Source organism: Emys orbicularis, chromosome 14 (genome assembly GCF_028017835.1).
Source record: "Emys orbicularis isolate rEmyOrb1 chromosome 14, rEmyOrb1.hap1, whole genome shotgun sequence".
NCBI classification, from domain to species: domain Eukaryota; kingdom Metazoa; phylum Chordata; order Testudines; family Emydidae; genus Emys; species Emys orbicularis.
Window position 1 is genome coordinate 43212111 of NC_088696.1, and position 22593 is coordinate 43234703.

The following is a 22593-nucleotide window of genomic DNA, read 5'->3' on the forward strand; positions in this document are numbered from 1 at the left end:
CCCTTGCCACCTGTACCCCCTGCGATGCCCGAGGAAAGTGTCGCCTCAGGTGCTAGCGGGGAAGACCCTGGGGTGGTGGGAGGTGAGCTGCCCTCTATCTATGAGGAGATCGAGGCCCTGGGTCTGACCCCGGTCACCCAGGGGGAGGACGACCCTCTGCCAGCGGGCCTCGATCTGGCCGACCTCACCCCGGCCTCCCCTTCTCCATCTTCTGTTCCCCTAATTGCTGCTCCTGCTCCTGCCTCAGCGGAACCCCTGGGCTCTTTGACCTGCCCGGCTGCGAGTGACACCCCGCTGACGGCCGCCGAGCCTTTTCAGGCGACGGCCGGTGCCTCGCGGCCGGGACACGAGTTACCAGGGGTATCCCTCGTTGGCGTGGGGCAACCGAGTTCCTTCCCGGGTGGGGGCCCCGTTGCAGATTGTTCACCTCCTGCTGCCGTGGCTGTTCCACCTGCCGTAGAGCCTGAGCCCGGCATCCCTGGGGACCCCCTCCCTAACCCTCAGGCCCCTGGGCCCGACCGAGAGGAGCCACCTTCCAGCTGTCCAGCTCCTGGGGCCCAGGATCCCACCTCTGTCCCTCTCCCCGACCCTACTCCTGCCCCTGGCCCTGCCCTTACTCCTGACCTGATTCCTATCCCTTCCACCTCCTACGATGCCATTGCCGCCCCAGGGGCCGTCTCCTTCCCTTTCCCGGAGGATGACCCCCAGGGAGCGGCTTTTGTGTTCCCCAGTCCCGACCCACTAGGGGCTGCTGTTCTCCCTCCGCCGCCGCCCCCCTTTGAGCCGGGGACTGAGGCGGGCCATGTGGCGCCGGCCCATCGGGCGCCACGTCGAGGGTCCGCCCCTTGCCTGCCCGTCTCGGTGGGCCACGGGGCCGTGCCAGGGGCCCCAACGGGGGATGACCAGAAGCCAGTGACCCCGCCCCCCCATACGCTGAGAGAAGAGCTGCGGGAGTTTTTAGAAGACGTCCGTGGCTCCCGCAATAAGGTGCCGCTCGCTCTCCAGCGATGGGGGGATTTCCACCAGATCCTCCGGGCCGCGAGGGCCCTCATGGGGGAGGGTAAAAGGACCGGGAAGCAGGGTGCCGCGGCTTACCAGCGGGTCCGCGGCTTCCGTGACTCCTTGCTCACCTTCGGGGTGGGTCACGGTTTGCTGCGCGGCCCAATGGGGGCCGTGAGCGTCCCTGCCGACGAGGATCCCCCCCTCCTCATGCCACCTATCACTTTTGCAACGTTGAACACCCGGGGCTGTAGGGTGGGTCTCCGCAGGTGCCAGGTGCTCTCCTTCCTTCAGGAGGGGGGGTACTCTGTGGTTTTCCTGCAGGAGACCCACACGGATCCGGCCGCCGAAGACAGCTGGCGGCTGGAGTGGGGGGACAGGGTCTATTTTAGCCATCTCACAGTTCGTACGGCTGGAGTGGCTACCCTGTTCTCCCCCGACCTACGGCCCGAGGTGCTGGGGGTTGCCGAGGTTGTGCCGGGCCGCCTGCTGCACCTCCGGGTCCGCATGGAGGGGCTTGTGGTCAACCTTGTCAAAGTCTATGCCCCGACATCGGGCCCGGAGCGGTTCCCTTTTTATCAGCAGGCGTCCGCCTTCCTCGGCTCCTTGGATCCTCGTGAGTGCCTGGTCCTGGGCGGGGACTTCAATGCTACCCTCGAGGAGCGGGACCGCTCGGGGACCGAGCAGTGCCCGGCCGCCGCGGACGTCCTCCGGGAGATTGTGGAACATCACTCCCTGGTGGACGTCTGGCGCGACCACCACCCGGACGACGTCTCCACGTTCACCTATGTCCGGGTGGAAGCCCATCGGTCGTGCCACTCCCGGTTGGACCGCATTTACTTGTCACGTTTCCATCTTTCACGGGCCCACTCCTCCGACGTCCGGCCGGCCCCCTTTTCGGATCACCATCTAGTCACCGTGACGGCCTCTCTCTGTGCGGAGAGGCCGGGGCCGGCCTATTGGCATTTTAACAATAGTTTGCTGGAGGATGTGGGCTTCGTGGCGTCCTTCCGGGAGTTCTGGCTGGTCTGGCGAGGGCAGCGGCGTGCCTTTCCTTCGGCACGGCGATGGTGGGACCTAGGAAAGGTGCGCGCCCGGCTCTTCTGCCGCGACTACACCCGGGGCGCCAGCCGACGGAGGGATGCGGCGATAGAGCAGTTGGAACGGGAGGTCTTAGAGCTAGAGAGGCGTCTGGCCACCAGCCCTGAGGATCCATCCCTTTGCGGAGCGTGCCGGGAGAAGCGGGAGGAGCTCCGGGCCCTCGACGATCATCGGGCCCGGGGTGCTTTTGTTCGATCCCGCATCCGCCTCCTTCGGGAGATGGATCGCGGCTCCCGCTTCTTCTACGCCCTGGAGAAAAGGAGGGGGGCCAAGAGGCACGTCACCTGCCTCCTGGCGGAGGACGGCACCCCCCTCACGGATCCGGCGGAGATGTGCGAGAGGGCCAGGACCTTCTACGCACACCTTTTCTCCCCGGATCCGACCGACCCTACCGCTTGCAGAGTGCTCTGGGACGGACTCCTGACGGTCAGCGCGGGCGACCGGGACCGACTACAGTTGCCTCTCTCTCTGGCCGAGTTCTCGGAAGCCCTCCGCCGCATGCCCACCAATAAATCTCCGGGCATGGACGGGCTGACCGTGGAGTTCTACCGCGTGTTCTGGGACGTCCTCGGCCCGGACCTAGTCACTGTCTGGGCCGAGGCCTTGCTGAGCGGGGTCCTCCCTCTTTCGTGCAGGCGAGCCGTGCTCGCCTTATTGCCGAAGAAGGGGGACCTCCGCGACTTACGAAATTGGCATCCCGTCTCGCTCCTCAGCACGCACTACAAAATCGTAGCCAAGGCCATCTCGCTGCAGCTGGGGTCCGTGCTGGAGGACGTGATCCACCCAGACCAGACCTACACCGTCCCGGGCCGTAGCATCTTTGATAACCTCTACCTGGTCCGGGATCTTCTGGAACTTGGGTGTAGGGATGGTCTGTCGTTCGCCCTCCTGTCCCTGGATCAGGAGAAGGCGTTCGACAGGGTGGACCACGGGTATCTCCTGGGCACTCTGCAGGCGTTAGGCTTCGGACCCCAGTTTGTGGGTTTTCTCCAGGTGCTGTACGCTTCCGCAGAGTGTCTGGTCAGGCTCAACTGGACCCTGACCGAGCTGGTCAGCTTCGGGCGGGGAGTGCGGCAGGGGTGCCCCCTCTCGGGCCAGCTTTACGCTCTGGCGATCGAGCCCTTCCTCTGGCTCCTCCGCAGGAGGTTGACAGGGTTGGTGCTTCGGGAGCCGGAGCTGCGGCTGGTCCCGTCGGCGTACGCCGACGATGTGCTCCTCATGGTCCAGGACCCGGGCGACTTGGTGCGGGTGGAGGCTTGCCAGACCGTGTACTCGGCGGCCTCCTCCGCCCGGGTCAACTGGGTCAAGAGCTCTGGCCTGGTGGTAGGGGCCGGGTGGCAGGCGAGCTCCTTCCCACCGGCGCTTCAGGCCATCCGATGGAGCGCGGGTCCGCTGCTCTATCTCGGCGTTTACCTTTCTGCCACGCATCCATCTCCGCCGGAGAACTGGCAAGGTTTACAGGGCAGGGTGACGGAGCGGCTCCGGAAATGGACAGGACTACTCCGGTGCCTCTCCCTTCGCGGGAGGGCACTGGTACTCAATCAACTAGTCCTGTCCATGCTCTGGTACCGTCTCAACACCCTGGTCCCGGCCCCGGGCTTCCTGGCCGACCTCCGGAGGGCGATTCTGGAGTTCTTTTGGCCAGGACTGCACTGGGTCTCTGTGGGGGTCCTCCATCTGCCCCTGGAGGAGGGAGGGCAGGGCCTGAAGTGCCTTCGCACTCAGGTCCATGTCTTCCGCCTCCAGGCCCTGCAGAGGCTCCTTTATGGTGCAGGTAGTCCGGCGTGGAGTGTACTGGCGCACGCCTTCCTGCGCCGCTTCCGAGGGCTCCGATACGACTGGCAGCTCTTTTATCTCGATCCGAGAGGTCTTCCGCGAGACCTCTCTGGGCTGCCGGTCTTCTACCAGGACCTCCTCCGGACCTGGAAACTGTTCTCAGCGACCAGGTCCATGGCGGCCACCGGGGGGGCAGATCTCCTCGCGGAGCCCCTGCTACACAACCCCCAGCTTCGTGTGCAGGTGGCGGAGTCCCCCGTGGTGCGCCAGAGGTTGGTCCTGGCAGAAGTCACGAGAGTCGGAGACCTCCTGGACTACGACCGGGGAGTCTGGCTGGATCCCCTGACGCTCGCTCGGCGCATGGGGCTCTCCAGGCCTTGTACTCCCCGGCGCGTACTTCAGGAGGTGAGGGCCGCTTTGCCGCCCGCTGCTCGGGTCTACCTCGACCAGGTCCTGCGCGAGGGCACGCCCCGCCCACCCTCCACCCCTGGTCCTCCGGACCTTTTTATCGGGCCCCTGCCCCGTGGACCCAACCGGCCTCCCCGCCCCTTCTCCGTGAGCCGGCTGCACGACTTGCAGCCGGTTCGTTTCCTGACCGCGCCAAGGAAACATCTATACACGCTCGTGCTCCACACTCTTCACTTCCTCACCCTCGTGTCCCGCCCCGATACGAAGTGGCGGGACCTCCTGCCACCTGTCGAGGGTGAGAAGCCCCGGTGGGCCAGCCTCTATTCCACCCTGGTCCCGAGGCCCGCCGGGGATGTCAGTTGGCGGCTCCTTCATGGGGCCGTGAGCACGGGCGTGTACTTGGCGCGGTTTACCCCTGTCCCTGACACCTGTCCTTTCTGCGGCGTGAGGGAGACCCTGGCTCATGTTTACTTAGAATGTGCCAGGTTGCAGCCCCTACACCGGCTCCTCACCGACATTATGTTGCGTTTTTGGTTACACTTTTCCCCTCACCTTCTCATTTATGCACTCCCTATCCGTGGCCCCACAAAGTCGCGGGACCTCCTGGTCAACTTCCCCTTGGCCCTGGCTAAACAGGCCATCTATAAAACCAGGGAGAGGAGGTTGGCCGCTGGAGGTTCCTGTGACTGTGGGGCCTGTTTCTGATCCTCTGTCCGTTCACGTATCCGGGCAGAGTTCCTCTGGGCGGCGTCCACTGGCTCCCTTGACACCTTTGAGGAGCAGTGGGCGCTGTCCGGGGTTCTCTGCTCGGTGTCCCCGTCAGGTTCCCTTCTTTTGACCCTTTAATCGCACTCCTGTCCCTGTTTTTACATTAGTTGTCCCCCGTAATCATTTGGGTTTTAGATCCTGTGGGTCCTCCCCTTAGGCTGGGGGGAGGATCCTTTAGCAGTGGGCGGGCTTCGCCTGCCCACTTCCCGGAACCCAATAGGTACACTGTCTTATAGCACACATACTTGGTTTAAAGTGAAATCTGATCCTCACAAAATCATTGTACCAACAGCACCAATGAAAATATATGCAGGGCATGTCTCACCCACCCAACTCTGTGCACCTCCATCGTGACCTGCAATATTCCTCTACCTTCATCACTTTTCTTTCTGGGAAGACGCCGTCTCGCCCTGTTGATAGCATGGGATCCAGCAAGGATCTAGCACCATTTGCATTATCCTGGGCTCTTCTGCAATTGTGCTGGGCCACGTACAGCTGAGGTGCTAGGCACAGAAGGGCTTGTGAAATGCCTTGCTTAGGGCCTGATCTGAAAGGATTCCTTGGGGTAACGGCTGCTCATGTGAGAAAGGGTTGCCAGGATCAGGTCCTGAGTTTGTTGCTATTTCACTGAAGACTGTGGAAGATTTTCAGAAGTGCCCAATACACTGGGACATGAGCTCCTAAATCCCTTCTGAAGCATCCCGCTTGGACCCCAATGCAGCAGTAGTCACCACAGTGGCCCTAACCTTCCCCCCCACTGCAGATTGGTCCGTCCCTTTTATAGTCCTTTCTCGCTGCAGCAGGATCACTTTTCATGCTAAGGATGCTTGGTAGGGAACTTTGGAGTTGCCAGCGTCACAGCGAAGCAGGTGCCATGCAGTGTTTCACAAGAGTGAAGAGGGAGCAAGATATAGCGCCACAAGCGTGCAGAGAACACATGGACAGTGGGCCTTTGCCTCTAGGAGCTTACAGTCAAAATGGTAGATTGAGGTCTGACTAGATGACAATAATGGTCCCATCTGGCTTTAAATTGATGAGTCTAAGGCAAGACAAAGCAAGTTGGCTGGAAGTGACCATTGGGTGTGGGGTTAGCTGGGAAGGTCTGCACACCAAGAGCAAACTCACTGTCAGCTGTCTCAGCAAGGCATGGCAAGGACACTTCCACCAGCCCCAGCCGCATGTGGCTACATCTGCTCTGCGATGGGCAGGGTGGGCGCTCTCCTGGCGGGCCTGTTTTTACTGCCCCACAGCTGCGTTCTCCTGAGACAATCTCACAAAGCGCCATAGCATGGTGAGGGCTGCAGCTGTCTGGGCGCTTTTCACCCTCTCCTCCCCCCCCACCCCGTCTTCACCCTCTCACCTCCTCAAAGTTGATGCTGCTGCTCTCCTGCAGACTCAGCTCGGTGAACAAGCCGTCGTTTTCTTCGCACCTGACGCACACGTTCATGCTGTAGCCAATGGCTTTGACGTTTAAGGACAGCGGCTGGGTCTTTCTCTTGACATCACAGATGAGGTTAAAGTTCACCTCCCCCTCCAACGTTGGTGTGAAGAGGATGGTAACAGGAAGCCTGGGGAGATGAACACTGAGGCTTTATTTGCTGGCTCTTGGAACTCTATTGCACTAGAGGTTGTGAGCAAGCGAGGAAGATGGCCCCGTGGTTGGGGCACTAGCGTGGGACTCAGGGAAACCGAGTTTAATTCCGTGCTCTGTCCCAGGGGTGACCTGGGGCAAGTCATTTAGTCTTTCTCTGCTTCAGCTCCCCATCTGTAAAACAGGGATAAGAGTCCTGCCTTGCCTCACCAGGGTGTGTGAAGGATAAACACGTGAAGGGTTTTGAGGTGCTCAGGTATGATGGTAATGGGGCCAGATAGATACCTAAGACAGGTGTGGGAGAATATTTCCCTATATTCACAGCCTCCACACTAGCGTAATCATCTTTGTACAATGTATGCCTTGTGAGGTATCACTGGCAAACTCATAATTTGTTGGTCAGGATTGTCTTGGTAAATTATGTGCAGAAACATTGTATGTGATGTGATAAGATTCACCTGTACGGTGTTATTAATACACCTTCCAAACCCCACAGCCCTGCCCACACAGATGTTGGCAAACAGGTCGGTCCTAAACAGAGGAATGTGGGCTTGTCTGAATTTGCATTTGAGCAGTAAACAGAGTCATCAAGCAGGAAGGGAAGACAAAGGAAGTTCAAACAGATGAAAAAACCAGCAGGGAACATCTGTCTAGATAGACTCTCTGGCTCCTGGTCTCAGCTGGAAATTTTTTTCAAGAGGGGGACTGACACTATAAACAGGAGAGACAAACCCCGCAAGGCACCCGTCGCTCTCTCCCTGTCTATTCACTGCATCTGAAGAGACAAAGGAAGCAAGCGTTGGACTCTGGGGGAGGAATCCTGACTGAGAGTTTGGTCAGTCATCGGCTGGAGCAGGTGGTGAGGAACTCTGCTCGAATCCATAGGTTAGGCATTAACAAGTGTTTTATCTTTATTTTTTGTAACCATTTCTGACTTTTATGCCTCGTTGCTTGGACTCACTTAAAATCTCCCGCTTTCTAATTAATAAACTTGTTTTATTATTTTATCTAATGCAGTATGTTAAATTGAAGTGCCTGGGAAACTCCATTAGGGGTAACAAGTTGTGTGCATATTATTCCCTTAAGGGAATAACAGACTCAGTATAATTGCACTGTCCAGGGGAGGGCTGGGCAGTACAGGACAAACATTTCTGGGGAAAATCTAGGACTGGGAGTGTGCTGGGGTCACCCTGTGGTAATTGTTAAGGCTGGTAAGAGCCAAGGTGGGGCTGGCTGGCTGCAGCACACACCCAGACGTAGCTGGGAGTGACTGGCATGCTGGGGGCAAACCGTAGCAAGGCATTGTGAAGGGCACCCCAGGTTAGAGGGCAGGGGTGACACAGCTATTCATTGGTCTGGATTGTACCCTGCTATGTCACAATAGATAGCTCCTGGGGATTGATGAGGACTCTCAACTCCCATTGACTTTGATGGGAGTTCAGACCCTCACAGGAGGCAGTCAATGTCTAAGGGCCAGGATCAAATGAGATCAAAGGTCAGGACACCCACATGCCTTCCTTACAGGTCAGCAGAAGGCTCTGAGGAAAGTGCAGATCAATAAACTGTTCTTAAAAACAAGAACAACTTTATTTAAACCAACGTGAGTTCACAGGTAGACTATTTCCCCATGGTACTGCCATGGCAGTGGCGAGCCAGGGAAGTGATGGAAACAAAAGGGAACACGGAGACTGAGCATTCTTTCCTTTTTCAATGTGTCACATGCTCAAAAAGTTAGAAGACAACACATCTAAAAGGGAGATTAAAAATCAGGCAGCTACAAGCGTGAGCGCCCTGCAGTGACTTCAAAGAACCATGCAGCTCTTGAACCGTGGTGCTGCTCTGGAAAGTGACTCTGCAGAAATGTCACCAGGCTCAGTGGCTCCATTTTTATCATCCCTCAGTCATTTCCAGATCAAATGCTTGGTTTACAAGCCAGAAGATGTGTTTTCTGACTGGCAACCTGGCAAACTCAGCCTTGCCTCAAGCTGGGATCTGTCCTTCTCATGCATCATCACCAGAAATAAAGCTTTTGCAGGCCAAATTATGGCCTTGGTAACACCTGTACAGTCCCACTGAATTCAAAGGATGTCCTCAGTGCTACCTGGGCAGCCCTGCTGCTTTCAATGGGCGTACACAGGTGTAAATGACTGAATGGCCTTGTAGCTGGAAGGGAGACAAGGAAGAGACTCCAGCTTGTCTATACTTGTGACCCTAGGCACCCGTGTTCACACCCCACACACTACTGCAATGATATTGGTACAAAGTACGCCTAGTGAGGTAGCATGGTGGTCAGTACTATCATTGTAAAATGCATGTGACAATGCAGTGTGTGGAATTGTGACTACTCACTGAAATTAAGCTTTAAAGGCTGTAACTAAAAGGTGTTTTAACCAGGCACATCAGGGAGAGTTGCTAAACAGGTTTTCTCAAGACAAAGGAAAGAGGCTAACATCTCAAAGCAGGTGTGGCCAAATTCAATGGGCTATTCATTTGCATCGGAGGTCACAGTGCAGGAAGAGAACATGAAGGTCATGTCTACATTGTGCCAATACAGCTGTGCCGCTGTAAGATGGCATAACGCAGTTACATAAGCAAAGGGGAGCGAGAGCTCTCCCGTCAACATAATAAAAGCAGTGTAACGAGCAGTGGTAGAGCGTGTCCTGCCGACACAGCACTGTGCACACGAGCGCTTATACCAGCAAAACTTAGGGGTGTGTTTTTTCACACTCCTGAGCGACAAAAGTTTTACTGACATAAGTGCTTGTGTAGACATGGCCTTACACTGTAAAACTGCAGCAGGACGTGTCACTGTGGAACACACCAGGGGACACATTAATCAAGATGGAGTCGACCCCCAGAGTAGATGGGAGACTGAACCTCAGGGGATCAGTTTGATCCTTGCAACAAAGGCAGATTGGGACATAAGAACACACAGAAAGACTCTGGATCGTCCTTCACCTGAGGAGACAAGGAGAACCAGCACCTTGGACTCTGCAGGGAACATCGCTGAAAGCAAGCCAGCCATTGCTGGGAAAAGAAGACGGGTGAGGAAAGTACCTTGTAGAAAGGCTGTAGCTTGTTCAGTTAGGAGTTAGCCATTAGAAAGGGCATTTGTACTTCTCTCTGTTTGTAACTCTTTCTACCTTTATTCCTTCTACTTGGTCTCACTTAACCTATAGCCTTTTGTTAATCAACTTGTTTTATTTTTCATATAAACCAACTCCGTGCTGGGTTTGAAGGGAAAGGTGCATTTACCCCTGTAAATAAGCTGTAATGTGATGACTCTGATAGAGCCGCAAACTTAGTATCTTCTGTGCATGTACAGTGGTAGGGGCTGTGCATCGCAGAGAACCATCTCTGATGGGCTCGAGGGCTGGTGTTCACTGACTGTTACCTGCTGGGTGAGGTCTGGTCTGGTCTGGCTGCATCTGAAGAAGTGGGGTTTTACCCATGAAAGTTTATGCCCAAATAAATCTGTTAGTCTTTAAGGTGCCACCGGACTCCTCGTTGTTTTTGTGGATACAGACTAACGTGACTACCCCTCTGATCTCTGTCTGGGCTGGGAGAGCCTTGAGGAGTTTGCTGGTGATGGGGACAGGCTGGTGTGGCAGGGAGCTGACAGTCTGCTCTCCTCTCCTCTCCAGCAAAGCTCACTCTTGCAGAGGCATAGGGGTAATAGTGGCTCACAGCTCTGGGTATCTCCAGCTGTGTGTTACAGCACTGGAACTGGAGATGCAACTTCCAGCTTGAGTAGACATACCTGTGCTAGCTCTGACTGAGCTAGCCTGCTAAAAATAGCAGTGTCTCCGCCGCATGGGCAGCACGACGGGCTAGGTGCCACATATGTAAATAGGCTTTCAGGTGCTTGGGTGGCTATCCCATCCAACCACCCAGGCAGCCGCAGCTACACTGCTCTTTTTAGTGCACTAGCTTGAACAGAGCTAGGTGGGTCTCTCTAATGGAGCTGGAAATTACACCTCTAGCTCCAGTGTAGATACCCCCAGAGCTGTGCTGGCTTTAGGGCTAACAGGAGTAAAAAACAGCAGCAATCTCTAAAGGCATCACTAAAGGCAGCAGATCTGACCCTGAATGCAAACGGGGAGACTGACTATGTAAGAAGAGGAACCAGTGTGTCCCACCGAGAGCTGCCTGCTGGCTGGGTAAGAGCTGATGCCGTGAGGTGAAACCACTGTACAACGTGGAAGGAATCTAACAATGCAGATAACACAGCACTGTGCTTGGGAGCCACAATCTAGCCCTGTGAGCCCTAGACATTCTCTGTCCCTTTACCTGGAAAGAGGTGGAATGCAGCCCTCCATGGGCTGCACTGTTAGGTAGTTAATGTGTCCCTCTGAATAGCGCGAGGAGTCTCTGAAAGCAAAGCTGAAGGTCTCTTTCTCGTTGTTAATCATGTGAACCGTCTTGTGGGCCTCATGTCCTTTGGAGGAAACACAGGAAGGAGACAGCAAACCTTTAGTTCTCCTGGCAGGTTGGCATGGAATCAGTCACCACTCATCTATCTCATAGAAAAGTGCATGGCTTGTCCAAGTCTTTTTTACTAGGCCAGATGTGCTGCAGGTGGAAAGGGCAAGGCAAAAAAGCTCCCCCTGATGGAGAAGCATAGTTAATGCAGAATGTAAAATAAATTAAACTTCTATACAGGTGGAGGGAATCACTAGGGATGCTAAGTATCAGGGAATCACTAGGGATGCTAGAGAACAACATGGCTGTCTATCATTGAGCTGCGCATGAGAAATACAGCATCCGAGCTAACCCAGAATTCGCTACCCTCATCAGTATAATTATTGGTATTTTGTATTGTGGTAGCACCTAGGAGCCCCAGTCATGGACCAGACCCGGTTGTGCATAGCCAGGGACTAAGGGTATGTCTAGGCTGGAACTGAGAGAGCACAAGCTAGCATTGCAGCTTGGGAAGCAGCCCAGGCCCTCCAGCTCGCCCACCCCCTGGTCTGAGTGTTGGTGGCCAGCCCCAGTGTCCACCAGAGCCGCAGCGTCCACACTGCTATTTTTAGCACTCTAGCTCAAGTGGAGCTCACGCGTCTCTGTCTCCCTGGGCTGTGAGGCTCCCTCCCAGCTGCAGTGTAGACGTCCCATCCCAGTTTGACAGCAGAGCTTGATTACATTTAATGAGCAAGGAGAAGGGATGGGTAAAATAGCCCTGACAACAATTTCCAAAACTCTAAACATTTTGCCAAAGCAGCTTTTCTCTAAAATGCACGAATGCCAGATAGTGCATATGGCATGACATGGGTCTTGCAGGCACTCAGCTGGGGTTACCAACGAAAATCGCTCACCAATGTCCCCACACCAGGCATGAACCAATGAAACCTCTACATGGGACCAACCCCTGGACACACACTCACATACTGTACTGGTGGATGAATGGATGGACTGGGATTCAGCTGACAACAGAAACTCTATGGAACTCATCGGAAATCTCTTCTTTAACCTATTCTTTACTCCACCCTCCCTCTTCCCCAGTTGCTATATCTCACTCACCACTAATAAGCAGCTTTGCTTGAGAAATTCGAAATCTGACACCCCTTCTACCCTTAAACCCCTACCAACCAACCAAAAATACATTAATAAAATCTTCAAACAACAAACAAAAAAACCAACACTGCCCCATGCAGAGTTCTGAGCCTGAAAAGGGAGAAATGCCAGGCGTTGCATGAAATCAACTAGGATCTTTGCTATTAAGAACATAAGAGCGGCCACACTGGGTCAGACCAATGGTTTATCTAGCCCAGGATTCTGTCTTCTGACAGTGGTTGGTACCAGATGCTTCAGAGGGAACAAAGAGAACAGGGCAATTATCGAGTGATCCATCCCCTCTCGTCCAGTCCCAGCTTCTGGTAGTCAGAGGTTTAGGGACACCCTGAACATGGAGTGGCATCCCTGGCACTGATGGACCTATCTATCTAATTCTTATCTAATTCTCTGCTGAACCCAGTTACACTTGTGGCCTTCGCAACATCCCCTGGCAATGAGTTCCACAGGTTGACTGTGCATTGTGTGAAGTACTTCCTTTTGTTTGTTTTAAACTTGCTGCATGTTAATTTCATTGGGTGACCCTGGGTGCTTGTGTTATGTGAAGGGGTAAATAACATTCCCTTCTTCACTTTCTCCACACCATTCATGATTTTATAGACCTCTATCAGATCCCTCCCTCTTAGTTGTCTATTTTCTAAGCTGAAAAGTCCTAGTCTTTTAAATTTCTCCTCATATGGAAGCTGTTCTGTACCCCTAATCATTTTTGTTGCCTTTCTCTGGACCTTTTCCAATTCTAATATATCTTTTTTGAAACTGGGCAACCAGAACTGCATGCAGTATTCAAGTTGTGGGAGTATCATGGATTTATATAGTGGCATTATGACATTTTCTGTCTTATTATCTATCCCGTTCCTAAGGGTTCCTGACATTAGCTTCTTTGACTGCTGCTGAACATTGCTATTGTTTTACATGGAAGGTGCTCAGATACTAAGGTGATGGGCAGCAATATAAACCCGAAGAGAGAGGGACAGAAATTGTCTTTCTCCTTTGAAGTGCTCTTTTCCACTTTCAGCCTCTATTTTTTAATGTTAAATAACAGAATTAGGATCAACAGTAACTATAGAACATTACATTTTTGAATGGAGAGAAAAGTGGAAGGTAGCAGCAATCACAGGCTCCCATAGTGCGGGACACAGAGTCTGTCCTTACCGACTAACAGAGAGAAATAGTTCAGGTGGGATCTGTCCAGCGACACTGAGGGGTCGGTGGTGTTGCCCACCAACAGGAATGGGACTGAGATGTTCTGTTCAGGGATTGTAAAGGTCCAAAACGATTCTGTGGTACCCAGGTGCTGCGGGATGAATTCAAACGTGACCTGAGGGAAGAGGAGGCAAATTAAATCAGGTGACTATCCATGGAGTGGTGGTGAAATGGGTGATACACCAGACTTGGATCAGGAATGGGACAGGTGTAATACCGTATGTGGCTCTCTGTCTCCACCTAGGAGCTAGATCACAGAGAGTAACTGAGCTGAAGAGCCTCTGCAGCCTATGCTGAAGAATCTTGCTTCCACAGCTCCAAGGCTGTAGCAGACTCATACACATGGACTAGCCACCAGAGGAATACACAGTCAGGCTGCGTAGGCCGGGTTACACATACATTGGGGTTGCTCAGCAAGGTCATCTTCTTAGGGCGTGACAGCCCCATTTTCTTGCTCTACGGGCACACTACAAAGGGTTTCTCATCCCTTTGGGATCTTGTGCAACCCATTGCCTCAGTGAGGAATGAATGCCTGCTAGCTTTCCTGTGAACTGCACGCTGCTTGTGAGCTCAGGCAGTTGCACAAAATAGCCAGCAGCACACCTAACCAAGGCAGACATCTCTAATAAGTAAACGGAGCTGCAGGGTTGGGTCATATTGATTTTGCTTTGACTTTCTCAGATGCTCAGGCTTAGGTGTGCCAAAAAATAAAAATAAAACAAAAAGCAGAGTACATAACTCCAAGGTCAAGAGACCAGAACACCTGCTCTGGAGTGAAGGAGCAGGTGGCCAGCTAATCCCCACAGTGAGTGAGACACACTTAGGGCTTCTCTACATAGGCGCACTCAGGAAACTTAATCCAAATAATTTTTAAAGTGGATTCGTTAAACTATATTAAACCTGTGTGGACATTCTTATTCAGAATTAAAGTGGCCTTAATTCAATTTATCTTAATTCACTGAAGTGATATAATAGTAATCCAATTAAGGCCACTCTAATTCTGAATAGGAGTGTCCACACAGGAGTTTAATGTAATTTAATTAATCCACTTTAAATTCATATCTTTAGTTAATGCAGATTAACTTTCTTGAGTGTCCCTATGTAGACAAAACTCTTCCCTTCCATTCAAGAATTTCCTGGTACAGGATTGTGCCACGTGCAAAAGGAGATGCCCAAAGATGGTTTTAGCAGAGAACACTAAGACAATGGGCCAGATTCTGTGCTGACTTCCAGCCTGTGCAGGTTGACCAATGAAAGACGTGGAGCAGTGTAGTGGGGCGCTGCCCCACTCCCGCAGAACAGGGGTTGAAAGCAGTGAGAGCAGCTGAGGGAGTGGCTGACCACAGCTGTGGCCAGCTCAATCCGGGCCCAGCTGGCCCTTAGAAGAGGGCTGTTGGTCAGGAGCTGGAGGAGTCTCGCTCTTGCTCTGGAGAGGGGAGGACCTGGCTGCTGGGAGCTTAGGGTACTGGGAGTAGAGCAGGGCTGGGGAAAGGCAAGAGGAGCTGGGGAGCTCCAGCCTGGCAAACCCCCAGGCTGCAGGCCTTGCTAAAGGCCAAAGCAGGTACTGGGATTGCAGAGGGGCAGCCCAGAGATAGGCAGAGTCCAACCCCCTTGCTGATGATGAGTGGCCTTTACAGACTGCAGTCTGCCCCAGTGAGCGGGGGCTAGATGACGACTGGCAGTAGCTACTGAGGCAAGGTGGGTGAGAGGGTTGGGGGTTCCCCTGGGAGGGGAGACCCAGAGCGGGGGTACTGCAGGAGCAGAACCCAGAGGTAAAGGGCACTGGGGTCCGGGCAGGACACGGGGCCTGAGGCAGGTGAGCCACCGGCCAGCAGACGGCGCTCCAGGCTGAAATTGAGCTAATTCCCAGGATAACCAGCAGGAGGCGCTGCGCCAGTGAGTCCCGCACCACTACAAGCAGGCACTTCTCTGTCCTCCCACCACTATGGTTCCCTTCCTTCATTCTGTCTTCCCTCACCCTCAGACGTGGCTATTGCTCATGAGGAGAGATACCCACACTCCCGACTGTAGCTGCAGCATCCTGTCTCCAATAGTCGGCTGTCATGCAGACTGGAGCCCTCTAGTTAGCCACAAAATAGGGGAGAGCAAACTTCCCCTCCAAAATGTTCTCACTTCTGACCATGGCAGCTACCGGAACGGGTCAGAGGGCAGCTTCCATGCCTGTTTAACACACAACCTCCTGGGCGGGACTGGGATGGCACGGTGCCAGTTTGCTATAGCAGACATGTGATTTGGCTAATCACAAGAATCTGAAGTGAGACAATCTGCTTCACATTGGCTACTAGGCAGCTTGCTGTCACCCAGACAACAGGCAGCCCCTAACGGCTTTCGAGAGATTCAAACCAGGGGGCTATAGCGGAAAGACTCTGTATCCCAGCACTGCTCAGCTGGGTCATCCAATCCCCGGGCTCCGGGCTTTGTCTCTGGGTCCCTATTCATTTCTGCTCTCGGAGAAACCTCCTTCCTTACCCTCACCCACCTGCCCATTTCATTTTCTTACTCACCTACGTCAGAGGGAGCTTGTGAGAACTAGCTATTACTGAGACAGGCCCCCCGCCTGCCCGCATAGCCCGGGGTGAGTTCAGAAGGCTGCCTGCACTGAGGTGTTGCAGGGGAACAAGCTGCCTGTAGTCCCTGCTTAGCCAAGGGAGCTAGAGCAGGCTGGCACAGCCTACGACGTGGGCAAGGCTGGCCAGTGAGTGGGCAGGACCATGGCAACCAGGAGACGTGCTGATTCCATTAATCTCGGGGCACTCCCCATCCGTGGGGCACCAGTGGCAACCCAGATCGCATTTAAAGCTGCCCTTCCTCTGCCAGTCCCTCCCCATGCCCTCGCCTCAGGTGGTGGTGATGCAAGTTGGCACCACCTGCGCCTGCAGGATTGAAATAAGCTCAGCTCTTTAAAGTGCTTGAAAACAAAGTGCTGTGTAAGAGCTATACGTTACAATTAGAGCAGTATTGTACACAGTGAGACCTGTACACCACCAGACGAGACACCTGCGTCAGCCTCCCTCCTACCTTGGCCTTCTTCTCAGGCCGGATCTGGCCCATTTCTGTCAGACAGCTGAAGACTGACTGTTCTCGCAAGTCTTCTGGCTGTTCACAAGCCCACTGGAAGGAGTAGGTGGAATTGGTGGGGTTCACAAGCATGAAGGTCCTGGCCACAACAAACAGAAATTGCCATTAGAAAGGGAACAGTGAACAGCTCTGGGAGCTAGTGGCTTGGCTGCTCAGCAGACACCAGGCACTGCCAGCTCCTCCAAGGGAGGATTCCTTGGCACACCCCATCTACCTCCACTGCTATGGGCATGACAGCTCCATCCCATTACCGGTTCTGGAGTCCCCACAGCCCTCTGGGCTGGCTGGCTACCTTTATCCTCAGTAAACAGATACTGAGGTCAGCCCCATGCAAACCCTAGCACCAGAGTGGTGAGGGTAAAATCCAGCACAAGGCTCTTTAGAGCTCTCTAGAGGGGTTATTTCCTTCGCTGACCCAATCAAGTATTCAAAGAGTCAAAAAAGAGGCCAATCCCGTGGAGAGAGAGCAGAGTTATACTGGATGACACCTATGGGCTGGGGACCAGCTATGTTTGTTGCAGGACCGGATGGTGGAAGCAAAGATGGCTAGTCTATGTTGCTCCTGTCTGCCCAGAGCCCCAAGTGCAGCTGTGTCACAAGGAGTTTAGAAGACTAGTCTCTGGCTGAGTTGTTGTGACTAGCCAGTAGTCAGCAAGTCAAGCCTTCTCCACGCCCACCTGCTGTTCCGAGCGTGCACTCCGACGGATGCAAACTCAATCACCCTGGTGTTGGGATCCAGCGCAGCCCCCCAGGGCCCTCGCAGCTCTGGGTTGCGCCTGTTTGCGGTGAGGTAGTCAGAGTCCTCCAGCTCGAAATGGCAGTATGGCAGGAGGCTTCTCCCCTTCACAGCCACTACGGGGCCTTGGTGATTGGGCTTCAGGTTGGGGATACTGAGAAGAAATGGACCAGTCAGTGTTATCAAAGGCAGCGGGGCAGCTTTATGGCTTTGCTGTACACAGCTTTCACGTCCTCTCTCTCAGTACGTGTACCGAGCAGTGAATCAAATGGAAGCTCACTCTGTGGTGATGAGGCAGCAAAGGAGACACATGAATAGTAATTCCTCAGTGGGAGAAAAGTGGCACCTTTACTGATAAGCACACTGGAGGTCGTGCTGGTGACTCAATATGACTAAGCCCTCGCTAAGTTTCCATACTCATCCAAAAGCCAGTACTAGTGATCGAACCTCTTGGGGCTTAGGTGATTTCCCATACCCAAGGTAAATTAGTAACTCCACCAGAATGGTACAAGCCAGGCAAAGGGGCTGTGGGAGGACTGTGAATTACTTACCCTCCATCTCTGAAAGGCGGAATCCTACTTGTACCCAACCCCCATTTTAAACATTTTTTTAAAGTGAGTTTTCTCAGGTTCCCAAGAAGAAGGATTGCTAGGAAGAGATGGAATCCACCTAAAGAAGAGAGGGAAGAGCATCTTCGCAGGCAGGCTTGCTAACCTAGTGAGGAGGGCTTTAAACTAGGTTCGCCGGGGGATGGAGACCTAAGCCCAGAAGTAAGTGGGGGAGTGGGATACTGGGAGGCAACACAAGGAGGAGGGTGCAACAGGGGAGGCCTCCTAATTCATACTGAGAAAGTAGGGAATCGGCTAGTTATCTTTGGTCCTGCTTTGAGCAGGGGGTTGGACTAGATGACCTCGTGAGGTCCCTTCCAACCCTGATATTCTATGATTCTATTCTATGATTCTATGATCTTAGGTGCATGTACACAAATGCAAGAAGCCTGGGAAACAAGCATGGAGAACTGGAAGTCCTGGCACAGTCATGGAACTATGATGTGATTGGAATAACAGACTTGGTGGGGTAACTCACATGACTGGAGCACTGTCAGGATGGGTATAAACTGTTCAGGAAGGACAGGTACGCGAGGAAAGGTGGAGGAGTTGCATTGTATGTAAGGAAGCAGTATGATTGCTCAGAGATCCAGTATGAAACTGGAGAAAAGCCTGTTGAGAGCCTTTGGGTTATGTTTAGAGGCGAGAGCAACAAGGGTGATGTCGTGGTGAGCGTCTGCTATAGACCACCAGACCAGGAGGATGAGGTAGACGAGGCTTTCTTCGGACAACTAACAGAAGTTTCCAGATCACAGGCCCTGATATCTGCTGGAAGAGCAATACAGCAGTGCACAGACAATCCAGGAAGTTTTTGGAGAGTGTTGGGGACAAATTCCTGGTGAAAGTGCTGGAGGAACCAACTAGGGGCCATTCTCCTCTTGACCAGCTGCTCACAAACAGGGAAGAACTGGTAGGGGAAGTAGAAGTGGGTGGCAACCTGGGCAGTAGTGAGCATGAGATGGTTGAGTTCAGGATCCTGACAAAAGGAAGAAAGGAGAGCAGCAGAATATGGACCCTGGACTTCAGAAAAACAGACTTTGACTCCTTCAGGGAACTGATGGGTATGATCCCCTGGGAGGCTAATATGAGGGGGAAAGGAGTGCAGGAGAGCTGGCTGTATTTTAAAGAAGCCTTAGTGAGGGCACAGGAACGATGTGCAGAAAGAATAGTAATATGGCAGGTGACCAGCTTGGCTTAACAGAGAAATCTTCGGTGAGCTTAAACTCAAAAAAGAAGCTTACAAGAAGTGGAAACTTGGACAGATGACTAGGGAAGAGTATAAAAATATTGCTCGAGCATGCAGGGGTGTAACCAGGAAGGCCAAAGCACAATTGGAGTTGCAGGTAGCAAGGGATGCAAAGGGTAACAAGAAGGATTTCTACAGGTATGTTAGCAACAAGAAGAAGGTCAGGGAAAGTGTGGGACCCTTACTGAATGGGGGAGGCAACCTAGTGACAGACGATGTGGAAAAAGCTGAAGTACTCAATGCTTTTTTTGCCTCGGTCTTTATAAACAAGGTCAGCACCCAGACTGCTGCACTGGGCAGCACAATATGGGGAGGAGGTGAGCAGCCCTCAGTGGCAAAAGAACAGGTTAAGGACTATTTAGAAAAGCTGGACATACACAAGTCCATGGGGCTGGATGCCTCACCTCAGTCCCTGGAAACATCATTGAGCAGGTCCTCAAGGAATCCATTTGAAGCACTTGGAGGAGAGGAAGGTGATCAGGAACAGTCTGCATGGATTCACCAAGGGCAAGTCATAAGAACATAAGAACGGCCGTACTGGGTCAGACCAAAGGTCCATCCAGCCCAGTATCCTGTCAGCGGACAGTGGCCAATGCCAGGTGCCCCAGAGGGAGTGAACCTAACAGGTAATGATCAAGTGATCTCTCTCCTGTCATCCATCTCCACCCTCTGGCAAACAGAGGCTAGGGACACCGTTCCTTACCTATCCTGTCTAATAGCCATTAATGGACTTAACCTCCATGAATTTATCTAGTTCTCTTTTAAACCCTGTTATAGTCCTAGCCTTCACAACCTCCTCAGGCAAGGAGTTCCACAGGTTGACTGTGCGCTGTGTGAAGAAGAACTTCCTTTTATTTGTTTTAAACCTGCTGCCTATTAATTTCATTTGGTGGCCCCTAGTTCTTATATTATGGGAACAAGTAAATAATTTTTCCTTATTCACTTTCTCCACATCACTCATGATTTTATATACCTCTATCATATCCCCCCCTTAGTCTCCTCTTTTCCAAGCTGAAAAGTCCTAGCCTCTTTAATCTCTCCTCATATGGGACCTGTTTCAAACCCCTAATCATTTTAGTTGCCCTTCTCTGAACCTTTTCTAATGCCAGAATATCTTTTTTGAGATGAGGAGACCACATCTGTACGTAGTATTCAAGATGTGGGCATACCATGGATTTATATAAGGGCAATAAGATATTCTCTGTCTTATTCTCTATCCTTTTTAATGATTCCTAACATCCTGTTTGCTTTTTTGACTGCCGCTGCACACTGTGTGGACGTCTTCAGAGAACTATCCACAATGAGATCTCTTTCCTGATTAGTTGTAGCTAAATTAGCCCCCCTCATATTGTATGTATAGTTGGGATTATTTTTTCCAGTGTGCATTACTTTACATTTATCCACATTAAATTTCATTTGCCATTTTGTTGCCCAATCACTTAGTTTTGTGAGATCTTTTTGAAGTTCTTCACAGTCTGCTTTGGTCTTAACTATCTTGAGCAGTTTAGTATCATCTGCAAAATTTGCCACCTCACTGTTTACCCCTTTCCCCAGATCATTTATGAATAAGCTGAATAGGATTGGTCCGAGGACTGACCCTTGGGGAACACCACTAGTTACCCCTCTCCATTCTGAGAATTTACCATTCATTCCTACCCTTTGTTCCCTGTCTCTTAACCAGTTCTCAGTCCATGAAAGGATCTTCCCTCCTATCCCATGACAACTTAATTTACGTAAGAGCCTTTGGTGAGGGACCTTGTCAAAGGCTTTCTGGAAATCTAAGTACACTATGTCCACTGGATCTCCCTTGTCCATATGTTTGTTGACCCCTTCTAAGAACTCTAATATATTAGTAAGACATGATTTCCCTTTACAGAAACCAGGTTGACTTTTGCCCAACAATTTATGTTTTTCTATGTGTCTGACAATTTTATTCTTTACTATTGTTTGAACTAATTTGCCCAGTACTGATGCTAGACTGTAATTGCTGGGATCACCTCTAGAGCCCTTTTTAAATATTGGCATTACATTAGCTATCTTCCAGTCACTGGATACAGAAGCTGATTTAAAGGACAGGTTACAAACCCTAGTTAATAGTTCCGCAATTTCACATTTGTGTTCTTTCAGAACTCTTGGTTGAATGCCATCTGGTCCCGGTGACTTGTTACTGTTAAGTTTATCAATTAATTCCAATACCTCCTCTAATGACACTTCAATATATGACAATTCCTCAGATTTGTCACTTACAAAGGACGGCTCAGGTTTGGGAATCTCCCTAACATCCTCAGCCGTGAAGACTGAAGCAAAGAATTCATTTAGTTTTTCCGCAATGACTTTATCGTCTTTAAGCGCTCCTTTTGTATCTCGATCGTCCAGGGGCCCCACTGGTTGTTTAGTAGGCTTCCTGCTTCTGATGTACTTAAAAAGCATTTTGTTATTACCTTTTGAGTTTTTGGCTAGCTGTTCTTCAAACTCCTTTTTGGCTTTTCTTATTACATTTTTACACTTAATTTGGCAGTGTTTATGCTCCTTTCTATTTACCTCACTAGGAGTTGACTTCCACTTTTAAAAAGATGCCTTTTTATCTCTCACTGCTTCTTTTACATGGTTGTTAAGCCACAGTGGCTCTTTTTTAATTCTATTACTGTGTTTTTTAATTTGGGGTATACATTTAAGTTGGGCCTCTATTCTGGTGTCTTTGAAAAGTGTCCATGCAGTTTGCAGGGATTTCACTCTAGTCACTGCCTGTTAATTTCTGTTTAACTAACCCCCTCATTTTTTCATAGTTCCCCTTTCTGAAGTTAAATGCCACAGTGTTGGGCTGTTGAGATGTTCTTCCCACCACAGGAATGTTAAATGTTATTATATTACGGTCACTAATTCCAAGCGGTCCTGTTATAGTTACCTCCTGGACCAGCTCCTGCGCTCCACTCAGGACTAAATCGAGAATTGCCTCTCCCCTTGTGGGTTCCCCAGCTGCTCCAAGAAGCAGTCATTTAAAGTATCAAGAAATTTTGTCTCTGCATTTTGTCCTGAGGTGACATGTTCCCAGTCAATATGGGGATAATTGAAACCCCACACTATTATCGAGTTCCTTATTTTGATAGCCTCTCTAATTTCCCTTAGCATTTCATTGTCACTATCACTGTCCTGGTCAGGTGGTTGATAATAGATCCCTACTGTTATATTCTTATTAGAGCATGGAATTACTATCCATGGAGATTCTATGGAACATGTGGATTCATTTAAGATCTTTACTTCATTTGATTCAACATTTTCTTTCACATATAGTGCCACTCCCCTCCCCCTCTCCCTGCCCAACCTGTTCTGTCCTTCCGATATATTTTGTACCCTGGAATGATTGTGTCCCATTGATTGTCCCCACTCCACCAGGTTTCTGTGATGCCTATTATATCAATATCCTCCTTTAACACGAGGCACTCTAGTTCACACATCTTATTATTTAGACTTCTAGCATTTGTGTACA

The 22593-nt window shown here is 51.6% G+C and overlaps 1 protein-coding gene across 1 annotated transcript in view; it reads right to left on the bottom strand.

Moving 5' to 3' along the window:
- The window catches only part of HYDIN (HYDIN axonemal central pair apparatus protein), a 383856-nt gene that overhangs the window by 31271 nt on the left and 329992 nt on the right, over positions 1-22593 (bottom strand). The window contains 5 exon segments of the mRNA XM_065416810.1: positions 6413-6620; positions 10934-11081; positions 13367-13532; positions 16457-16595; positions 17194-17406. Coding sequence (XP_065272882.1) covers positions 6413-6620; positions 10934-11081; positions 13367-13532; positions 16457-16595; positions 17194-17406 — 874 coding nt within the window.